This window comes from Moesziomyces antarcticus (assembly GCF_000747765.1).
Source record: "Moesziomyces antarcticus DNA, scaffold: scaffold_v10016, strain JCM 10317, whole genome shotgun sequence".
Classification (NCBI taxonomy): domain Eukaryota; kingdom Fungi; phylum Basidiomycota; class Ustilaginomycetes; order Ustilaginales; family Ustilaginaceae; genus Moesziomyces; species Moesziomyces antarcticus.
Window position 1 is genome coordinate 278,606 of NW_014638994.1, and position 17,554 is coordinate 296,159.

The following is a 17,554-nucleotide window of genomic DNA, read 5'->3' on the forward strand; positions in this document are numbered from 1 at the left end:
GGGGGGGGCTGCAGGGCTCAGACGAGATGGAGCGAAGCGAGAGGGTGCCGCGCTAAGCCGATGACGCTGGAGAAATGGAGGCACTGTAGAGAGGGAGGCAGCAAGGGAGGGAGGGAGGGAGGAAGGGAGTCGCACCCAGAATTGGAAGATGGTGGGAGGGAAGGAGGGGGAGGGCAACGGAATGAAGAGGCCCTTCGGGGTCGTACGGTCGAGGGGAGCGGGTGCGGGTGCGGAACACGGAGGCGTCGGTGAAAAGCGAGTTTGACAAGGCCTAGAGTCGGACCGCCTTAAAGTCGTCCGAGGGACAGACAAAGGCAGACAAGGGCTGGCAAAGGCTGGCCAAAAGGGCAGGGCGAGAGCCAGGGCTGGGCAGAGGGCACGAGACCGAGACCGCGACCGAGACCGAGACGGAAGCGAGGCGAGGCGAGGCGAGGCGAGGCGAGGCGGCACTGTAAATCTGGGCCAAAATGGCGAGATTGCGGAGGCAACAAAGGCTGCGAGCGCGCGAGCCAGGAGCCGAAGCCGCAGCGGTGCTCGAATCCAGGGTGTCAAAGCCTTTCGGCGCTCCAATCTGCCCTGCCAACTTGCGGCACGGCTTTGGGCACGGACGGGCCCAGGACCGCTCAACGCGGCACGGCGGGGCGGGGCGGGGCGGGGGCGACGTTACATCACAGCACAGCTACGCAGCCGCGGGGGGATTGCGGCGAAACGGCCTCGCGGATGGCCCGAAAAAATAGAAGCCGACTCGAACGAGATTCGCGCTGTACTTTTTTTCTTTTTGGGATCACCGCCCAAAGCACAAGTGCAGCCCCAGCTCTCAGAACGGATCGAAGCGCCAGCTCATCCGACACGCAGCGAGCTCAGGCACCGCTCAACTCGCAATCCCGCTCGAGCAGCGGACAGCGGTCACGGATTTGTGCCGACCGCCAGGCATACGACCGGCGCTCAAGTAGAGTGTGGATCCGCGTGCGTCAGAGCATGTCGGCTGCCAGGAGCGGGTGCAGGCGATCGGATCGCACGGAACCACGCTTCGGCCCTAGGATGCTTTGTTTCACTGATTTTCAAAAAAAGATTACTTTTTCGTCAAAAAAACAAAAAAGGGCGCAAGGCTTCATCTCGTGCATGGAGGTGCATGCGAGCGCTGTCGCACAGGCTGTCGGTTCCTACGTGAGGGTGGAGTCAACGTGCAGCTCGCCAGCCGCCGATGACCGAGCTCTACGTCCTCGCCTCTGCGCGCCTAGATACGAAAACAATAGAAGAAGAAAAAGAATAAGGTGAAATCGCAGCGGGTAATAAATTTCATTACGGCGGTTGGCGCCCGACTGCAAGAACGCACGAATGCCAGACGGCCGAGGCGGGGCAGCAATCATGCGAGCACCCTATCAGACGGCGGTACTGTCTGGGAGACGCAAGACCTCCGTATCGACGCAATCGCGCCCTCATATCGTCGAGATCAAGCAGGGCGGGTGTCGAGCGTCCTTGACGCCCTGCAGCCCGTCCAACTCTAACGCTAAACTGGCCAGCAGGTGCCTTGTCGAGAGGCCGCCTCTGCACGCGTCACGCCCAGGCACTGCAGCCTAGCATTATTAATAACTTATGCTTTCAACACAAGACACAATGCAGCTACCCTGCTTCGGCTTTGGGCGACGGCCACTCTGCGCGCTTTCGAGCAAGTTTCATCTCGTCGGTGGGTGCATGACTGCAGCCAAGGCGCAACGTCGGCCGTCGCTATTGTCCCTGCCCCGTCAAGCTCGAAAGCTTGTTCCAAAGGCGCGCCTCGTGGCGGTGAGTATGACTGGTGGAGGATGTTGGGTTCATGCATGCAAAAGTGATCCGTGCTACAAACAGCCATCTGCAGCCCAGCTGCCCCTGATCACAGACATGCTCGCACTCGCCTCGAATCACACGCGGTGCCAGCAGCACGGCGCAATGGTCCGATGGCAATGCACACAGACGCAGCTGCGAGCCACACGCCAAACAATTCCAACCCAGCCGGCAGGTGTGCATTGTCAACGAGGCCATCATCTTGCCAAGCGAGCCTCGTCGCAGCCTGGCCAGGCCCTCGGCTGCAGCCCGCTTCCTTCCACGCAATACAGCTCGATTCCGCGGCTCGACTTGCGTGTGATCGGCACTCGGCCCGGATGCTTTACTCCGACGCCAGCAAGAGTGCGCCCTGCACCGATCGCTTTGCTTTCCTGCCACCTCGCTTATCCGACATTAGCGCTAACGCAGCTATGCGGAGGCCGCCTTCAGCGAAGATCTGTCCAGCTCGTGCGGAGCTGCTGTTGACCGATCGCACGGACAAACAACTGCGACGGTGTTTCTTCCGGCTGGTCAGGATGAGCATGCCCGGCCAAATGGCCGCTGTCGGTGCGTGCCTAGCAAAGCTCGGCTGAGGTATCTCGGTAGAGCTGACTTGAAACCGATGCAAGGGTGTATCCACTCGTGCCGAAAGTCTGGCCCGTCTTTCCGATTCGCTCACGAAATCCAACACCGCTCTCACTTGAGACGCTCAGAGAGGTGCATGGAATGCGGGCGCGGACGTGGGCCGAAATGCCGAATTCCGTTGTTTCTTCAACAGCTGTTTCGAACCGATTGCTGCTCCTATCCGTCGTGTCGGTACCGAATCGGAAACCCCTACAAGCAAATTGAACCGCAGACCGCACCCCCAGACGTCTGAAGATGTACATTTGCAACTCAGCCGCGAGCGGAGAGCAAGCACGTTTTTCGCTGGGAGCATTGAGCACCCTTTGCCAGGGCTGCAGCTGCAACCGATCGTTTTTTTTTTCAATCACCAGCTGTTTCGGCAGACGCTGCGCCGATGCTTGCATCACCAACGTGCAGCGACTTGATCTATCGTCGACAGTTGGTGCCTGGCTTCTGGTCATCGTGCAAAATCTCGACGCTCTTGCTGTGCTTGCTGTACCAGCCGGACGTCGAATCTTGGGGCTTCCTGCGGTGGGATTTTCGAACCAAGAAAAGGGTCCTCCCTCGAAGCCTCAGTCAGCCAATGGCGCTGGCTTGGCAGCCGAGAGAGGCGCAACCACTCACACAATGGCACCACTCTAAAGACCACTTTTCATGCAAAGCTCAAAATTTACGACTTGGCGAGCCATGCCGACTTGCATTGTTTTCTATTTTCGCCCCGTTTTTGCTCCGTCTTGGTCGCCGGCGCCGGTTTTTTTCTTTCTTTTTCTCCGGCCAGGAAACCGCTAGGCAAAAAAGTCGGTTCTTGCAGCACTGCAATGGACCTAATCTCTCCTGCATGGGATTCGGTGTCGACGGAACTGCATGGGATTCGGTGTCGACGGAAGCAATTGCGACAAGCACAGTGACATGGCGATCAAGGTGCTATCAGGCTTTTGGGTGAAGTTCCGGTGGAACAAGCGCGCGCGCGTGTTGTACTGCACAAGCATCGGCTTTCCATCGGCGCTCGGCTAGAGGTAGGCACAGCTGGCTGGCAACGTCAAACGCTTCGGCTGTTGCCAAGCATCTTCGAAAAGGCGCATGCGCTACCGCTCCAACGGGGCTGGCAGTCGTGCATTGACAGGCTGCCGTCCCCTGCCTGCTCACTCAACCTCCCGCTTGCGGCCATTTCGCCGTTTCTGCCTGGCGAGGGTGGAGACGGGACGCATCTGAATTCCATCGGGCTTTGCTCTGCTACCAAAGCCGGCGTCTGCGATCCCCGACTCACTCTTCCGGATGCCTCCGTCTTGTCCGTCTCTCAACCTGCTCGCGGAAGGTCGAGTCATTGACGAGACAGGCAGGCCCTAGTCTCTACGGATCGATGGCAGACGGCATGCTGCCTAGCTATCTATGCCATCGCTTCAATCTTTTGGCCCGTCGCTAGAGCAGGCACGATTTCGACGTCCGCTGGGTCGCTTTACCGCCCCGTGTCTCCTCCTGTGTATCAGCGCCCGAGCTCTCCCGCTCCATGCTCAGACGTTCCGGTACAAGGTACCCTCATGTCACACTCATTAGCCCACCAAGGCGTCGCATTCGGGCACTGGCACGACAGGAGGCTTGTGCCTGGCGTACAGCATGCAGCGCGGCAACTGGCCGCTGTGCAGCTGGACCTGCATGGAACGAGAGCAGCGAGCTTTCGACTCGCGCGCGCCTGTTCAACCGACTAGTGTACCCCGATGCCGCGCCCAGAGGCAAGGCTGGGAGTGCAACGAGTGCAACGCGATTGGCCGGGTCCGGTGACACGGCGGAGTTTCGGATCATGCGTCGCCCACCTAAGCGCCTCATCGCCGTTACGCCGCCCTTGGCCTCATAAGCACATCCAGGTTTCTCCGGACCCGGTCCCAACGGTCTGTGTGAAGCTCGCTCGTCAAAGCGTCGAGGCGGCAGGTTTGAGCCGTCGTGTGGCGCATTGCAACAGCGCCGGACACACCCGGTCGCGGGCCCCGCCATGTTTTGGCGAGCGCCCCGGCTCGGCTCCAAGGCTGCAACAACGGCCCCGGGGTCTAGGCCGTCAGCCCGTCCAATCCAAAGTGTGGCTTGAGTCAGGGTTAGCCTTCCCCCGCTTGGCGCACGGCATCCTCGGCCTAGCAGTCCTATTGTCTTCGCTCCGCTCGTCATAGCCAAGTACCCAAAGCACCGAGCCGTAGATCGTAGCACCCGGTCGCTCCGTGTGTCATCAGTGCACAGCATGCGGGGCGGCTCGAATGTGAACCTCAAAGGGGGTGAGCAATTTTTCACGCTGTTAGACCTATTCTCGTGCGATCTTTCGGCCGGTATAGCATTTGGCAGGGTGGAGCCGGCGCGTCGCGTCTCCACATGCGGCTTCAGGGTTCTGCCTAGGAAGTGGTGACGAGGAGACCCCACCAGTCACACCGTTCCTTTTTTTGGTGATTTGCGAAAGGCCTTGTCCATCCACAATCGGCAACTCCGGCCGAACAGTCGGCCGACGTTGGTTGGTAGTCGTCTTCCATATTTGCGCAGCACCAGCATTCAAAGCCGAGATTCGCGATCGCGCAGCGCTGCATATACAGCACAGCTCGCCAAGTCAACCACTTCGGCCTGCTTCCCGACCACAGTGCGCGCGAGGTGGCGGCAGTCGCTGCACGCACTGTGCGTCTCGAGGCGCGACGCTCACATTGGCAATATAGCATACACTCGAGTGAGGGATCAACGACGCCATGTCGGGCCTATATCATCCACATCCATCCGAGGATGATCTGCCGGCCAACAAGAGGCGCAAGGTCAACACGTGTCTGCAGTGCAAGGCGCGCAAGGTCAAGTGCGACAAGGTGCGGCCGCTGTGTGGGCCGTGTCAGCGACGCAGGATCCCAGCCGACCGCTGCGTGTTTGCCGACGAGGCAGACCCAGAAACGCTCCAGCACTATCTTGGGCCCGACTACCTCGCGCAGCAGGGGTACGATGTCGCCGATGTCGCAGCGCAGCCCACTGCGGAAGCGGGGCTGCTGGGATTGCAAGATCCACAGGCACGCGCCGTGCTCGACCGCATCACGCGCGAGATGAGGCACGCCGACCCGACTCCCGCCCACCTCGCCGACCAGTACCACGCAGCGGGGCTTCTCGATCCTACCGCGATCAACGGCAGTGGCGCCGTGCAGGATGCTGCTGCAGCAGGAGCCGAGCGCGTCGCCCTCGATCCGAGCCTCACAGAAACGCTGCTCGGCCCAGCTGCGGCCGCGACCAACGGCAACGCCGCCGCCAAGGACGCTGCGGGCGCCATCGGCTCGCTCGAGGCGGGCAACCTGTTTCCCTTTGCTGCCGAGCCGACGCACGAGCGCACCAAGCTCATCCTCGGCTTGCTGCCTAACGACCACGTGGTGAATGTGCTGCTCGACAGCCTGCGCACCTTCGAGAGCAAGTCGCCGCTCGGCATCAGCTGGCGCCTCATCCGCATCCAGCTCATCAATCTGCGTGGCGACATCGCCGACTGGCGCTCGGGCCAGGTCGACGAGCCCGATGTGGACCTGACGTTCCTCGCGCTGCTCTTCGAACTCATGGTCGCAGCCATCGACTGCAAGCCGGGCGAGCAAGTCATCAGCGAGGGCATCGCGCTTACGCTCGAGCAGGTGCCCGAGATGACCGACCGCTGGCACGCCACCTGCCAGGCGCTGCTCGCCATGAGCACCTTTATGCACGAGCCCAACCTCAACACGGTGTGCACGCAGTTTCTCTTCTACCTCTACGAGCTGCGCCGCGGCCGCTTCCGTGTGGCGGTGCAGCATCTCAAGAGCTCGTTCGACGGCGCCAAGGCGATATGTATGCACCAGCTCGGATCGGCGCACGACGATGTCCAGCGCTGGCAGTCGACGCCCGAAGAGGACGATGCGACCATCCGCACGGGCGCAGTCATCGCCATGCGCAAGGCACAGTTTGAGGGCGGCGAGGTGTTTGCGCTCAGCGAGGAACAGCGGGTGTTGGCGGCGATCCGCGCACACGCCGAGACGGGCGCGGCGATTCGCAGCCGCGAGCTGGTGCAGACCAACCTACCGGACCGCACGCATCTGGTGCGCGAGGCGGCGCGCATGCTGTGGACGTCGCTCACCTGGCACCTCGAGCTCGTCACGCCCGCGCCTCCGCTGGGCGAAGCTCTGGACGATACGGCGTGGACCACGGCGCTGGGCGCGATTGACGAGGCGCATCTTTCGGACGGCGAGACCGCCGAGCTGCCAACGGGCGCAACGCTCGGCTCTCTCTCGACGCACTTTTTCCAGTTCCTTGCAGCGTCGACGGCGTTTATGCTGCGGCAACGACGCCGCACGGAGCACTTGCACGAGTCGGAGCTGTTGCCGCTCGTCGGCGAGTGGAATGCGGTGGCGGACGCACACCTGGCACGAATCCGCGACCAGGTCGCTGCGGGCCGCGCCATGCTCAGCCACTTTTCGCTGCTCATCCACCACTGGACACGCATCCGACTGCTGCGGCCGCACCTCGGCGTGCTCGAGGCCAACTCGTCGCTCGCCGCCTCGCGCGCCACGCTCGTCGACTCGTGCACCGAGGCGCTGGCGCAGCTGCACAAGATCGCCGCCACGCCCGATGTCGAGCTGTCCATCTTCCAGCCTGTGGTCGCAGCAGCCAAGGTAGACGCGACGCTCGTGCTTGCCATCCACCTCGTGCGCAGGGCGGAGCACAATGATGCCAATGCGGGCGAGGAGTGGACCGCGGTGCGCGAGGCGGTCAAGACCGCACGTCTGCTGCTGTGGACACCCGCGGCCGAGGCGGCGCACCATAGGCTTGCGCCGTTCAAGCCGTGGGCCCGACAAGCACGCCAGCTGGTGGAGCAGCTTTTGCAAGAAGCATTCGAACGGAAACGAGCCGCGCGCATCCACCAACCACGCATCAAGCAGGAAGACGATCAGGACGATGCAGGCGAGGATGGAGACGAGGTCGAGTCGCTCGGCCCGCTCGCGCCCGATTCGCCCCTCGGTCTGTACCGCGACCAAATCCTCGCGGTGACGCCGATCTACGAGTCGAGGCTGTTCTTTGATGTCTTCGACGGCTTTCTTCGCTCGTTATAGGAATAGGAGGAATGGTATCAAATTTTGCACAAATGGGAACAGCAAAAGACATGCACAAAGGGGGGTGACTAAAAAGCTGAGGAGGAGCGTGTTTAGAGGATGCGATCGTTGGAGGCAAAGGGGTTTTCCTCGGCGCGCCAGTTGATCAGTCGGAAGAGGTGAGCTTCGCTCGACGAGGCGTCTGCATTGGGCAGGTCGGCCTGGCGGCTTCTGCTGCGCGAAGGTGCCAGGGCGTGATCATCGCCCTCGAACCGAATCGACGGGCGCGTGGAGCGCGAAATGGGCGTCTTGACTTCGTCCACATTGAGTTCCGAGCCCACCATCGAGAGAGCGTGGATCTGGACATCGTCGACCACGATACCGCTAGACCTATCTCCCACGAGAGCGTTTGAGGGGAATCTGCCACGGAGGTGGATGATATCGTGGCCGGGCTTGGTCCTCTTTCCGCCTCCACCCAGGGGTCCTGGACCACGACGGGTGGGGATGCAGGCATCATCGGGCACACCCACAGCCTTGGCACTTCCCCACCCGCCACTCTTCTGCACCTTTGCAGCCACGACTTCGCGCAAGAGCATCAGCAGCTGCGTGATGAGCAGCGACACGACTGCAAACACGGCGAGCAGGAGGCAGAAGAACACCACCAACGGCACACCAAACTGCTGCACGTTGAAGAAGCCGTACACCCACACGCCATACCTCTTGAAGGTGATATCGACGATGCCCAGGTAGAGGCCGAGGAAGGCGAGGATGGGCACGAGATGCCACCAGGGCCGCAGGGGCGTGCGCGAGAGCACGACCAGATCGAGCATCGTCAGTGCCCAGTTGAGCGTATGCTTGCCGATATTCGCAAAAGCCGAGTACGAGTCTCCGAGCGGAGCAGGACCCTTGAGTACGGTCCAGAAGATGACCATGACAACGAGCGGGTACGACGAGACCGTCGACACGAGCAGCGTATGACAAACCTGAAGCGGCCTCGAGAACGACTTGCTGAGCCACGACCTTGGGTACCTGCTACCGATCTCGAACTCGGTGCGTCGCGAGTAGGCGAGTTCCGACTCGATGCTGTGGTGCAGCTGGGTGCCAAAGGCGTCGATGGCCGCCTTGCTGCGCGCTACATCGATGCGCCCCACGCCGTTGCGCGGATACGCCTTTTCGAGCATCTCGATCCGCCCCGCCCCCTGTCCACGGCTGGCGAGCCTTGCCTTGTTCCATCGCGATAGCGAGTACCAGAACGTACACGTGTGGATCGCCGACACGAAAAAGTACGCGCAGTCACCCCAGTAGCTCAGACTGGTGAAGTACGTGATGGTCCCGATCCCCTCCTGCACCGCAGTGACAAACGCGGTAAAGAGCATGTAGATCGTCACCACAATGCGGAAGATCGACAGCGCAGGGATGGGGAGGATGTACGAGGTGACCAGACGGTGCTGCGGGTCGAAGGGCGTGTCGACGCCAAGATGGTGGTAGATCTTGGTCGAGATGCCCGAAACGTCGGGGAATTCTTGCACGTCCTCGGGCTCGCCCGGCCGCGCAACGAATGCGGGGCGATCGTCCATGCGCGGCGTCATATGCGACGCCAGGTTGGCCATCGTGCTCGGCTGTCCTTGGACGGAACCTGCCGTGCCAAGGAACTGCGTTCGATTCAGACTGGTGTTGGCCGCAAGCTAAGACGGCGTGGACGAGCGACGGGTATCGAGCTACGGTGAGCTGTCCTGCGTCTGAGTGTCGTCGGTAGCCGGATGGTAGAGTGAGGAGGGATGAAAGGCAGGAGCCTGAAGGACGTCGGAGCTTTTGCGAGGCTCGACCAATTATATACGAGGGGCCGGCGACAGCTGTCCGGTGAAAGTCATGGCGTGTACCAAAGTCGGACAAGGCGAAGTGCATCTTGGCATCGCAATTGACAGAGCAGACGCAGCGGACATTGGCTGAAACACAGTGCGCCGTCTGCAGCTAGCCGCCATACATACAGCCCGAGACTGACTCCAAGCCAGGCTGATGTCGCGATAGATAAAGCCCCCCCGCCATCCAGCAAAGGGGGAAGACTACATGCAGCAGGCGGCTAGCTCATGGCGGAGGAAGGCGGCGCCCTGTCTCGCCTGGCGATGCACGAGATGCAGTCGGGGTCTGGACCAGGGCAGCAACGTGCATCCATCTTGCTCATCTGCCCAAGGGCGAGGGAGCTTGACACGCTGTCGAGTAGAGCCACTGCAGCTCGCGTCTGGTTAGATTCCGCATGCATTTCGCCCTCTCGTCTGGCAGTGCTGAGCTGAAGCCGCGTTTTTTTTTCTCGTCTTGGGCTCGTGGCGGCGTTCGAGATGAGACAGAAGTCCAGTCTCCGACGTGTCTTAGCCGCCTCTCCGCAACCCAGCCACCACGCGCTAACGCTTTTTCTTTTGTAATACCGCTCCACTGCCTGTCTGCTGCCTTTCGGATTTTCGCAAGTGGATGGCGTCGGCGGAAGGCGAATCGCTGAAACATGCCCAACGCCTCGTCCCGCCCTCCCTCGCCCCTTGAAGCCGCTAGCTCGTCGAGCTAAGCGCACGCTCAGGTTTGCATCGTCGGTTCAGACAGGCAGTCGCCGCATTGGATTCCATACTCCACCACATACACATGCAAGTATTCCCCCGAGCAAGCCGCTTTCACCCGTGGATTCGTGCTTTTGCGGAGACAAAGCGCGGGCTCCGCTTGGCGCTCCGAAGCAAAGCGAGAGGTCGTGAAAGTAGAGTAAAAGAGGAGAGATGGTGAGGTCGTGGTCGGAAAGCAATATTGTTACATCGTCTGCGACAACAAAGGAAGAGACCAGTGGGAACGGCCTAACAAATTCGAGAATTTCGACGGGGCCCGAATCCCGAGCCCATTCCAAAGCCTGTTGCTTCGCGAAGCTGAGCCCTTCCTCCACCCACGGCCCCGTTCTTGCCGCACATCCACCCGATACCACGCCGCTCCATGGCGCCTGCTACACAGCCGAAGGCGGCGGCCAGAGTGGCCCGACCTGCCGCCAGGTATCGTCCAGGCAAAGCTCCCGTTGGCGCCGCAGGCTCGCTCGATGACTTCTCGGACTCGGACAACGACGAGCACGCCGACGATCACGACTCGCGTCACACCGCAGCGCCGACGAGCGTCAGCATCTCGGACCTTTCTTCGGGCACAGCTGCGCTGCAGTCCTCTGCCCAGCGAAGAACGGCCGGCATTGTGATTGCTGATCCGTCTTCGAGCGCAAAGAAGATCAGCGTGCGCCTCAATGCTGCTGCCGAACCGACGAGGGCGCAAGAACAGGACGACTCGTCCGAGTACGAGACCGACACCAGCGAGGAGGACGCCAAACCAGCCCAGGCCAGACCGGTGTTTCGCAAGCCTGGTGCGCCGTCTCAGCCAGCACAGAAGGACGAATCGTCCGAGTACGAGACCGACACGGACGACGAGAGCAGCGAGGAAGACGCGACTCCACCACCTCTTGCCAAACCGATCTTTGTTCCCAAACGAGCGCGCACGACCATCGCCGCGGGACCTGCCGACACAGAAGCAGCACAGGAGGATGTCGAGGCCAAGGCGGAGGAGGAGGCTGCCAAACGTCGGCAAGAGGCGCACGATCTCGCGGCTGCCACGATCAAGCGCCAGCTGGCGGAGAAAGAGTACCAAGAAACGCACGCGACCGATGTGGACGACACGGATGGCCTTGATCCGGAAGCCGAATTCGAAGCGTGGCGCCAACGCGAGCTCGCACGACTGCAGCGCGATCGCGAAGCCCTCGACGAGAAGCGCAAAGCGCAAGCGGAGCTCGACGCATTCCGTGCATTGCCCGAATCAGAGAAGGATCGTCTGGGCCGCGAACGCGCCAAGCAACAAGCGGCAGAGAAGCGGGAACAGCGAGGCAATCCTGCGTTCCTGCAAAAGTACTACCATAAGGGCAGCTTCTTCCAGGACATGGACATTCTGCAGCGCGACTATACCGAGGCGACGAGCAGTCAGGTCGACGTGAGCAAGCTGCCCAAGATGATGCAGGTGCGCAACTTTGGCGCCAAGGGCCGCAGCAAGTGGACCCACCTCGCCAACGAGGACACCTCCAAGAGCGCCATGAAGCTCGATGCCGCGAGTGCGTGCTTTGTTTGCGGCGGTCCACACATGAAGAAGGACTGTCCCCAGCGAGGTGGTGCAGAGGGTAGCGGTGCGAATCGTGCCGACCTTGGCGATGGGGTGGAGGCGTCAAGGACGTGGGGGGAGAGTGCGCGCGAGGCGCAGTCGGAACGTCGAAGAAGTCAAAGTCCAAGGCCGGAGCGGAGACATAGGGAGGAGGGTGGAGAGGAGCGATCGCGTAGTCGAAGGGATCAAGACCATAAATCCTCCTCATCCCACCGCGACCGAGAGCATCGCGAACACCGAGAACATCGCAGCCACCGCCGCGATCGGAGCCGAGAGCGTCAGGACGAGCGTGACCGCGACCGAGGCTCACGGCATCGCGATGATGACCGACGGCGTGGCGACCAAGTGGATCGTGAACGACGGCATCGATTCGACCACGAGCATCGGGAGCACCGCCACCGTCGGGAGCGCCGAGACGAGTCCAACTCGCACCGTCGACACAAGCGCCACGACGACGAACACGCCGACGAGCTGCACCGCAAACGCTCCCGGCATACCTCACCGCCACCAGCTGCTTGAATTCCAACCTGTATACCTCGGCGCAATGAGCTCAGCACGCATGTTGGTCCGGAAAAAGATTACGATAGGACGACAGGCGAGCAAAGGGAGGCGGCAGTGAGCGCGCCGAGTGCATGAAACGAAAGAAAGAGGTATCGGGCATGGTAGGTTGAGAAGAGGGGGACTAGCAGTTGCATCCGCTTTGTTGGTTGTCCTGGTCGATTCGGATCGGGTCTGGGTAGTCGGCGTACAGCTCGGCCTCTGCCTCCTGCTGGAGGGCGGCGCGCGCGATGGTCTGGAAGGCCTGTTCGACGTTGATGGCCTCCTTTGCGCTCGTCTCAAAGTAGGGGATGTTGCCCTTGGACTGGCACCACGTCATGGCGCGCTTCTGCGAGACCATGCGCTTGCTCTCCTCGACGTCGATCTTGTTGCCGAGCACGACAAAGGGGAAGTTTTCGGGATCGTGCGGTGCGGCCTGGATGAGGAACTCGTCGCGCCACGAGTCGAGCGTCTCGAACGACTTTGCGTTGTTCACGTCGTAGCAGAGGCAGCAGCAGTCGGCGCCGCGGTAGAAGGCGACGCCGAGCGACTGGAATCGCTCCTGGCCCGCCGTGTCCCACAGCTGCATGGTGACGAGGCGGTCGTCGACCATCACCTCGCGCGTGAGGAAGTCGGCTCCGATCGTCGCCTTGTATGCAGACGAGAAGCGCTTGTTGACGTCTAAAGCGCGAGAAGGAGCAAGAATGCGCCGTGTCAGCACGTGCCGGCTGGTCCAGCAGGGGGGGACGCTACGGAGGCGTATGCTTACACTGGTTCATCAACGATGTCTTTCCGACACTGCAGAGGAGAATCGGGCAAGAATGGTTTGAAGTGTGGTGTCAGTGCCCAGTGTCGTGGAAGCATGGGCGTCAGGAGTAGGCCGGCTCCACTTACCCAGAGTCACCCAGGATCTGAGACACAGCAAGGATGAGCAGGCAGATACAGATGAAGCAAGGATCAGCACAAGGCGCCTTTTCGGCATAGGTCGGATTTCAAGCGTCTATACGTACGATGACCTTGAGCAGGACCTTCTTGCGGGAGGCCATGGCGAAAGAGGATGGTGCGACTGGGACGAGCCACCAGACGACAAAGATAGGGCGTAGGTCCGAGTACAGCTAGGCTGCTGTCGGTGTGTGCGTGCAGTCGATATCACCAGCGTACACTGCGACTGAAAATAGCGCTGTGAGGATGCTGTAGGTGAAGCAAGGGAGCAATGGCTGGTGTGGATCGAGAGGAGTCGGGTGATGATAGCGAGTGTCGGATGTGTTGCGTGAGCGACGCCGACCCTCTCTCTCTCTCTCCTCTCTGGCTCTCTCTCTCCCTCTCTCTGCCTCTGCAACACATGTGGAGTGCGGGTTGCGCGGGCGGGGCGGCGGCGCGAGCTCCGGAATTTGGCACGCACCCAACACCTCCAGAGGCGCCGCACCCCTGAGGCAGCACACCGCGTCAAGGCAACCCAAGGCTCAGTCTAAACACACCCACACCCAAACGCAATCACATCCCGGTCCCTCTGCTGCTTTGCCGAGACTCGTGTCGCACCGGCTTTGGGCTCATTTTGCATTTCGTCATGCCTCTCAGGCCAGCTCCCTAGACAACGCCCTAACATGCACAAATTATTGGACCCTGGCTGCGTTGCTCACTGCTGCAGAGATGCTGCCAACGTGCACGCGCCGGCTCTCGTCCGAGCTCCTCGTCAGCCTACGATCACATCGGCTTCCTCCGCAGCCGCCATGACGACGCATGGTTCGACAGGCATGCAGTGGCACCAGGCCATCTTCCTGCGGCTGCAAGAGCGAGATGTGGTGGAGAAGCAGCACGATGCCATGTTTCAACAGTGTAAGTGTGCTCATCGCTCATCCATCGCCCCAGTCGTTGACGATGCTCATCCTCTTTTTGACGTGACAAGACCGCAAGCTCGCAGAGCAAACACGCATGCTGAAGCAGCGCAACCGCGCCCTCCTCAATGCAGCCGCCGTAGCACCATCACCATCGTCCGCATCAGCCTCGAGCCCAGCAGGTGCCACGTCCGGTGCCGCCTCGCCTTCGCCCTCGGTGACTCCTGCGGCCACTTCGGTCCAGCTGGCCTACATCACCTCGCTCGAGCAGCAGCTCGCGTCGCTGCGAGACGAGGTCGCGACGCTGTACAAGACGCAGGGACAGAATGCGCAACGGCTGCTGCTCATGAACGAATCGCATCGCGAAAAGGAAGACGAGGCGCGCCGCCAGTCGGAACTGCTCGCCAAACTCCAGATCGATCACGAAAAGCTTCGGCGCCAGGCCGACGACCTCACGCACGCCGTGGGAGAAAAGGATCGAGGCATTCAGATCTTGCAGGACGAGCTGGCCACACTCAGCCTCGAACTCAGCCAGATCGAGGCGCGCAACCAGGACCTCAAGAAGGACAACGCCAGCCTCCTCCAGCGCTGGCTCGACCGCATGAACGAAGAGGCCGACAAGATGAACGAAGGAACCATATGGCTCGAAGAGGTCCGCAAGCGCAGAGAGTCCTCGACCAACCCAGACGGCAGCCTAAAACCCTCGGATCCCGAGCCGCCACAACCTAAACCAAAGTAGTCGTGCCATGATACCCGCTGTCCACTCTTCATATGATGCGACTGCATCACTGCTGCGTGTATGAGCGTGACAGAGTGAGAGCTCGCCGTTTCAAGGTGGATGACGGCGCTTCGAGGGAGCAGATGGACCCGCTCTAGAAATGTGGCTGCAGTGACGCGCTCAGCACGGCCTCATGCAGGGTTTGGGCCGAGGCGAAATACGCTTCTTCTCTGGCGTTGGGCACATGTGGATCCGCGAAGCTCGGAATTTCCATTCCAACCGTCTCGACTCGTCGTCGTCGTCGTCACAGCGATTGCTTCCCGCTCTACCACCACCACCACTTCCACAGCGGCAGCGGCCACTCCAAAAGCAACCATGGCGCCCGTCGCGGTCTACGACGATCGCATGCCGCACTCCTCGCACGCCGCATCCTCCTCCTCCAACCCATATCAGCCGCTCGACCACGTCCCCGTCCACACCGCCGCCGACTTCCCCAGGCCGAAATCCGTGCCCAAGCTCGCCTACCGCTCCTCCACCTACTGGAACTCGGACTGCCCCATCGTCATCGACAATGGCTCCAGCGAGCTGCGTGCCGGCTTCGGCCTCGCCGATGCTGCCGATCCAGCCTCGGTCGCTCACCAGCCCTTTGTGGCCTACGACAACCTCGTCTCCAAGGTGCGCGACCGCAAGAAGAACCTCACCATGCTCCTCGTCGGAAGCGACGTCTATGCCGATGGCCTGTCGCGCAGCTCCATCCGCAGCCCCTTTGACGCCGACGTCGTCACCGGCTGGGACGCCATGGAAATCGTCCTCGACTACACCTTCTCCAACCTCGGCATCGACACCGACCGCGTGCAGCACCCCATCTGCATGACAGAGACCCTCTGCAATCCAGCCTACAGCAGAGGCCTCATGAACGAGCTCATGTTCGAAGCCTACCAGGTGCCCTCGGTCAACTACGGCGTCGACTGCCTCTTTTCCGCATACCAGAACGACGTCGCCGACGATGCGCTCATCGTCTCCTCGGGCCGAGCCAGCACCGTCGTCATCCCCACCGTCGCAGGCAAGGGCATCCTCACCAACGCCAAGCGTCTCGCGTGGGGCGGCGCACAGGCGTCCGACCTCCTGCTGCGCCTCGTGCAGCTCAAGTACCCCGGCTTCCCCGCACGCGTCACGCCCTGGCAGGCGCAGAACATGCTCGAGGAACTCTGCTACGTCTCGCAAGACTACGCCGCCGACATCAAGGGCATGGCCATGATGCCCGCCTCGCACAAGTCCTACGTGCCTTCCTCCTGGACGCCCATGGAGCGCGCCGACGTCATCGTCCAATTCCCCTTCCAGGACGCGCTGCCGGAGCAAAAGTCCGACGAGGAACTGCGCGCGCAGGCGGAGCGTCGCAAGGCCGCCGGCGACCGGCTGCGCGAGCAGACGCGCAAGATGCGCCTCGAGAAGATGATGCAGAAGGAGAACGACCTCAAGTACTACCAGCAGCTGCGCGAACACAAGGGCAAGGAGCGCAAGGCCGAGTACCTCAAGCGGCTCGAAAACGACGGCTTCGACTCGGAGCCCGCGCTGGACAAGATGATCGCCAAGATCGAGGGCGCGCTCAAGCGCTTCCGCGCCAAGGAGCTCGGCGAGGAGTATGTCGAGGACGACAAGCAGGACGAGCCGACATTCCCGCTGGTCGACGTCCCCGATGCCGATCTCGACGAGGAGGGCGTCAAGGAGAAGCGCAAGCAGCGGCTCATGAAGGCGGGCTACGATGCCAGGCTGCGCGCCAAGGCCGAAAAGGCCGAAGAGAAGCGGCTGGAAGAAGAGGCGCTGCGGCGCGACGAGGATGAGCGACTCAACAATCCGCGCGGCTGGTCGGCCAAGATGCGCAAGCAGTACGACGATGCGATCAACCGCATCAAGGAGCGCAAGCGCATGAAGGAGATGCTTTCGGACCGCAAGTCGCTCGCGGCGCAGCAGCGCATGAAGAACATCACTGCGCTCGCGTCGGATGCTCCAGGCAGTGGCAGTGCCACACCCACCGGCTCGCGCAAGCGCAAGAAGGGTGGCGACGAAGACACGTTCGGAGCCAACGACGACGACTGGGCGATCTATCGCGAGATCCAGAATGCCGACGATTCGGAGGAAGAGGAAGATGCATTTACGCAGCTGTCGACGATCGAGTCGCGGCTGCTGACGCTCGATCCGACGTTTGGGCCCGACGACACCTACGCCGCACGCCTCGCGCGCAAGAACCGGCTCACGCTCACCTTCTTCAACGGGCCGGGGGGAGGCGAGGAGGCGTCCATCGCACCCACTGATACGCTCAAGGACGAAGGCGAGTCCAAGACCGATACGGATCCGGAATCGATCAAGCGGCAGCATCAGCTGCATCTCAACGTCGAGCGCATTCGTGTTCCCGAGGTGCTCTGGCAGCCATCGATCGCTGGACTCGACCAGGCGGGGCTGGACGAGATCTGTGCACATGTGGTGCACTCGTTCGATGCCGATGTGCGCTCGCGCATGCTGCGCAACATCTTCTGCACGGGCCGGCACACCGGCTACCGCGGCTTTGAGCAGCGACTCTACACGAGCATTCGGGCGATTCAGCCGTCGAGTGTCGAGGTGAATGTGCGTGCTGCACGCGATCGCCGCTTCGACGCCTGGGCAGGTGCGGCCAAATGGACCACAGCGCAAGCAGAGACCTTCCGCAACACGGCGATTTCCAAGCAGGACTACGAGGAAAAGGGCAAGGAGTGGTTCAAGGAGCATGCCTTTTCAGCCAACTGGAGGTGAAAACAACGCACGCGCGCACGCGCCCAAATGTCATTACA

The 17,554-nt window shown here is 61.5% G+C and overlaps 6 protein-coding genes across 6 annotated transcripts; 4 read left to right on the top strand and 2 right to left on the bottom strand.

The window, feature by feature from the left end:
* Positions 1–5,144: 5,144 nt before the first annotated feature.
* On the top strand, positions 5,145–7,499 carry PAN0_016c5318 (uncharacterized protein; the record flags this gene model as incomplete). The annotated part of the gene is made up of 1 exon (XM_014799259.1): positions 5,145–7,499. The coding sequence occupies one exon, from the start codon at positions 5,145–5,147 to the stop codon at positions 7,497–7,499; it is 2,355 nt and encodes a 784-aa protein (XP_014654745.1).
* A 92-nt stretch (positions 7,500–7,591) lies between these two features.
* On the bottom strand, positions 7,592–9,088 carry PAN0_016d5319 (uncharacterized protein; the record flags this gene model as incomplete). The annotated part of the gene is made up of 1 exon (XM_014799260.1): positions 7,592–9,088. The coding sequence occupies one exon, from the start codon at positions 9,086–9,088 to the stop codon at positions 7,592–7,594; it is 1,497 nt and encodes a 498-aa protein (XP_014654746.1).
* Positions 9,089–10,445: 1,357 nt separating this feature from the next.
* On the top strand, positions 10,446–12,158 carry PAN0_016c5320 (microfibrillar-associated protein MFAP1, Zn finger, CCHC type protein; the record flags this gene model as incomplete). Its single annotated transcript, XM_014799261.1, has 1 exon — positions 10,446–12,158. The coding sequence occupies one exon, from the start codon at positions 10,446–10,448 to the stop codon at positions 12,156–12,158; it is 1,713 nt and encodes a 570-aa protein (XP_014654747.1).
* A 163-nt stretch (positions 12,159–12,321) lies between these two features.
* On the bottom strand, positions 12,322–13,222 carry PAN0_016d5321 (RAB small monomeric GTPase; the record flags this gene model as incomplete). The annotated part of the gene is made up of 4 exons (XM_014799262.1): positions 12,322–12,857; positions 12,946–12,974; positions 13,071–13,087; positions 13,187–13,222. The coding sequence occupies 4 exons, from the start codon at positions 13,220–13,222 to the stop codon at positions 12,322–12,324; spliced, it is 618 nt and encodes a 205-aa protein (XP_014654748.1).
* Positions 13,223–13,780: 558 nt separating this feature from the next.
* PAN0_016c5322 (ATG16-domain-containing protein) lies at positions 13,781–14,750 on the top strand (the record flags this gene model as incomplete). The annotated part of the gene is made up of 2 exons (XM_014799263.1): positions 13,781–14,012; positions 14,083–14,750. The coding sequence occupies 2 exons, from the start codon at positions 13,781–13,783 to the stop codon at positions 14,748–14,750; spliced, it is 900 nt and encodes a 299-aa protein (XP_014654749.1).
* Positions 14,751–15,104: 354 nt separating this feature from the next.
* PAN0_016c5323 (chromatin remodeling complex subunit protein) lies at positions 15,105–17,516 on the top strand (the record flags this gene model as incomplete). The annotated part of the gene is made up of 1 exon (XM_014799264.1): positions 15,105–17,516. One exon carries the CDS (start codon positions 15,105–15,107, stop codon positions 17,514–17,516), a length of 2,412 nt encoding a protein of 803 aa, XP_014654750.1.
* Between the last annotated feature and the right edge of the window lie 38 nt (positions 17,517–17,554).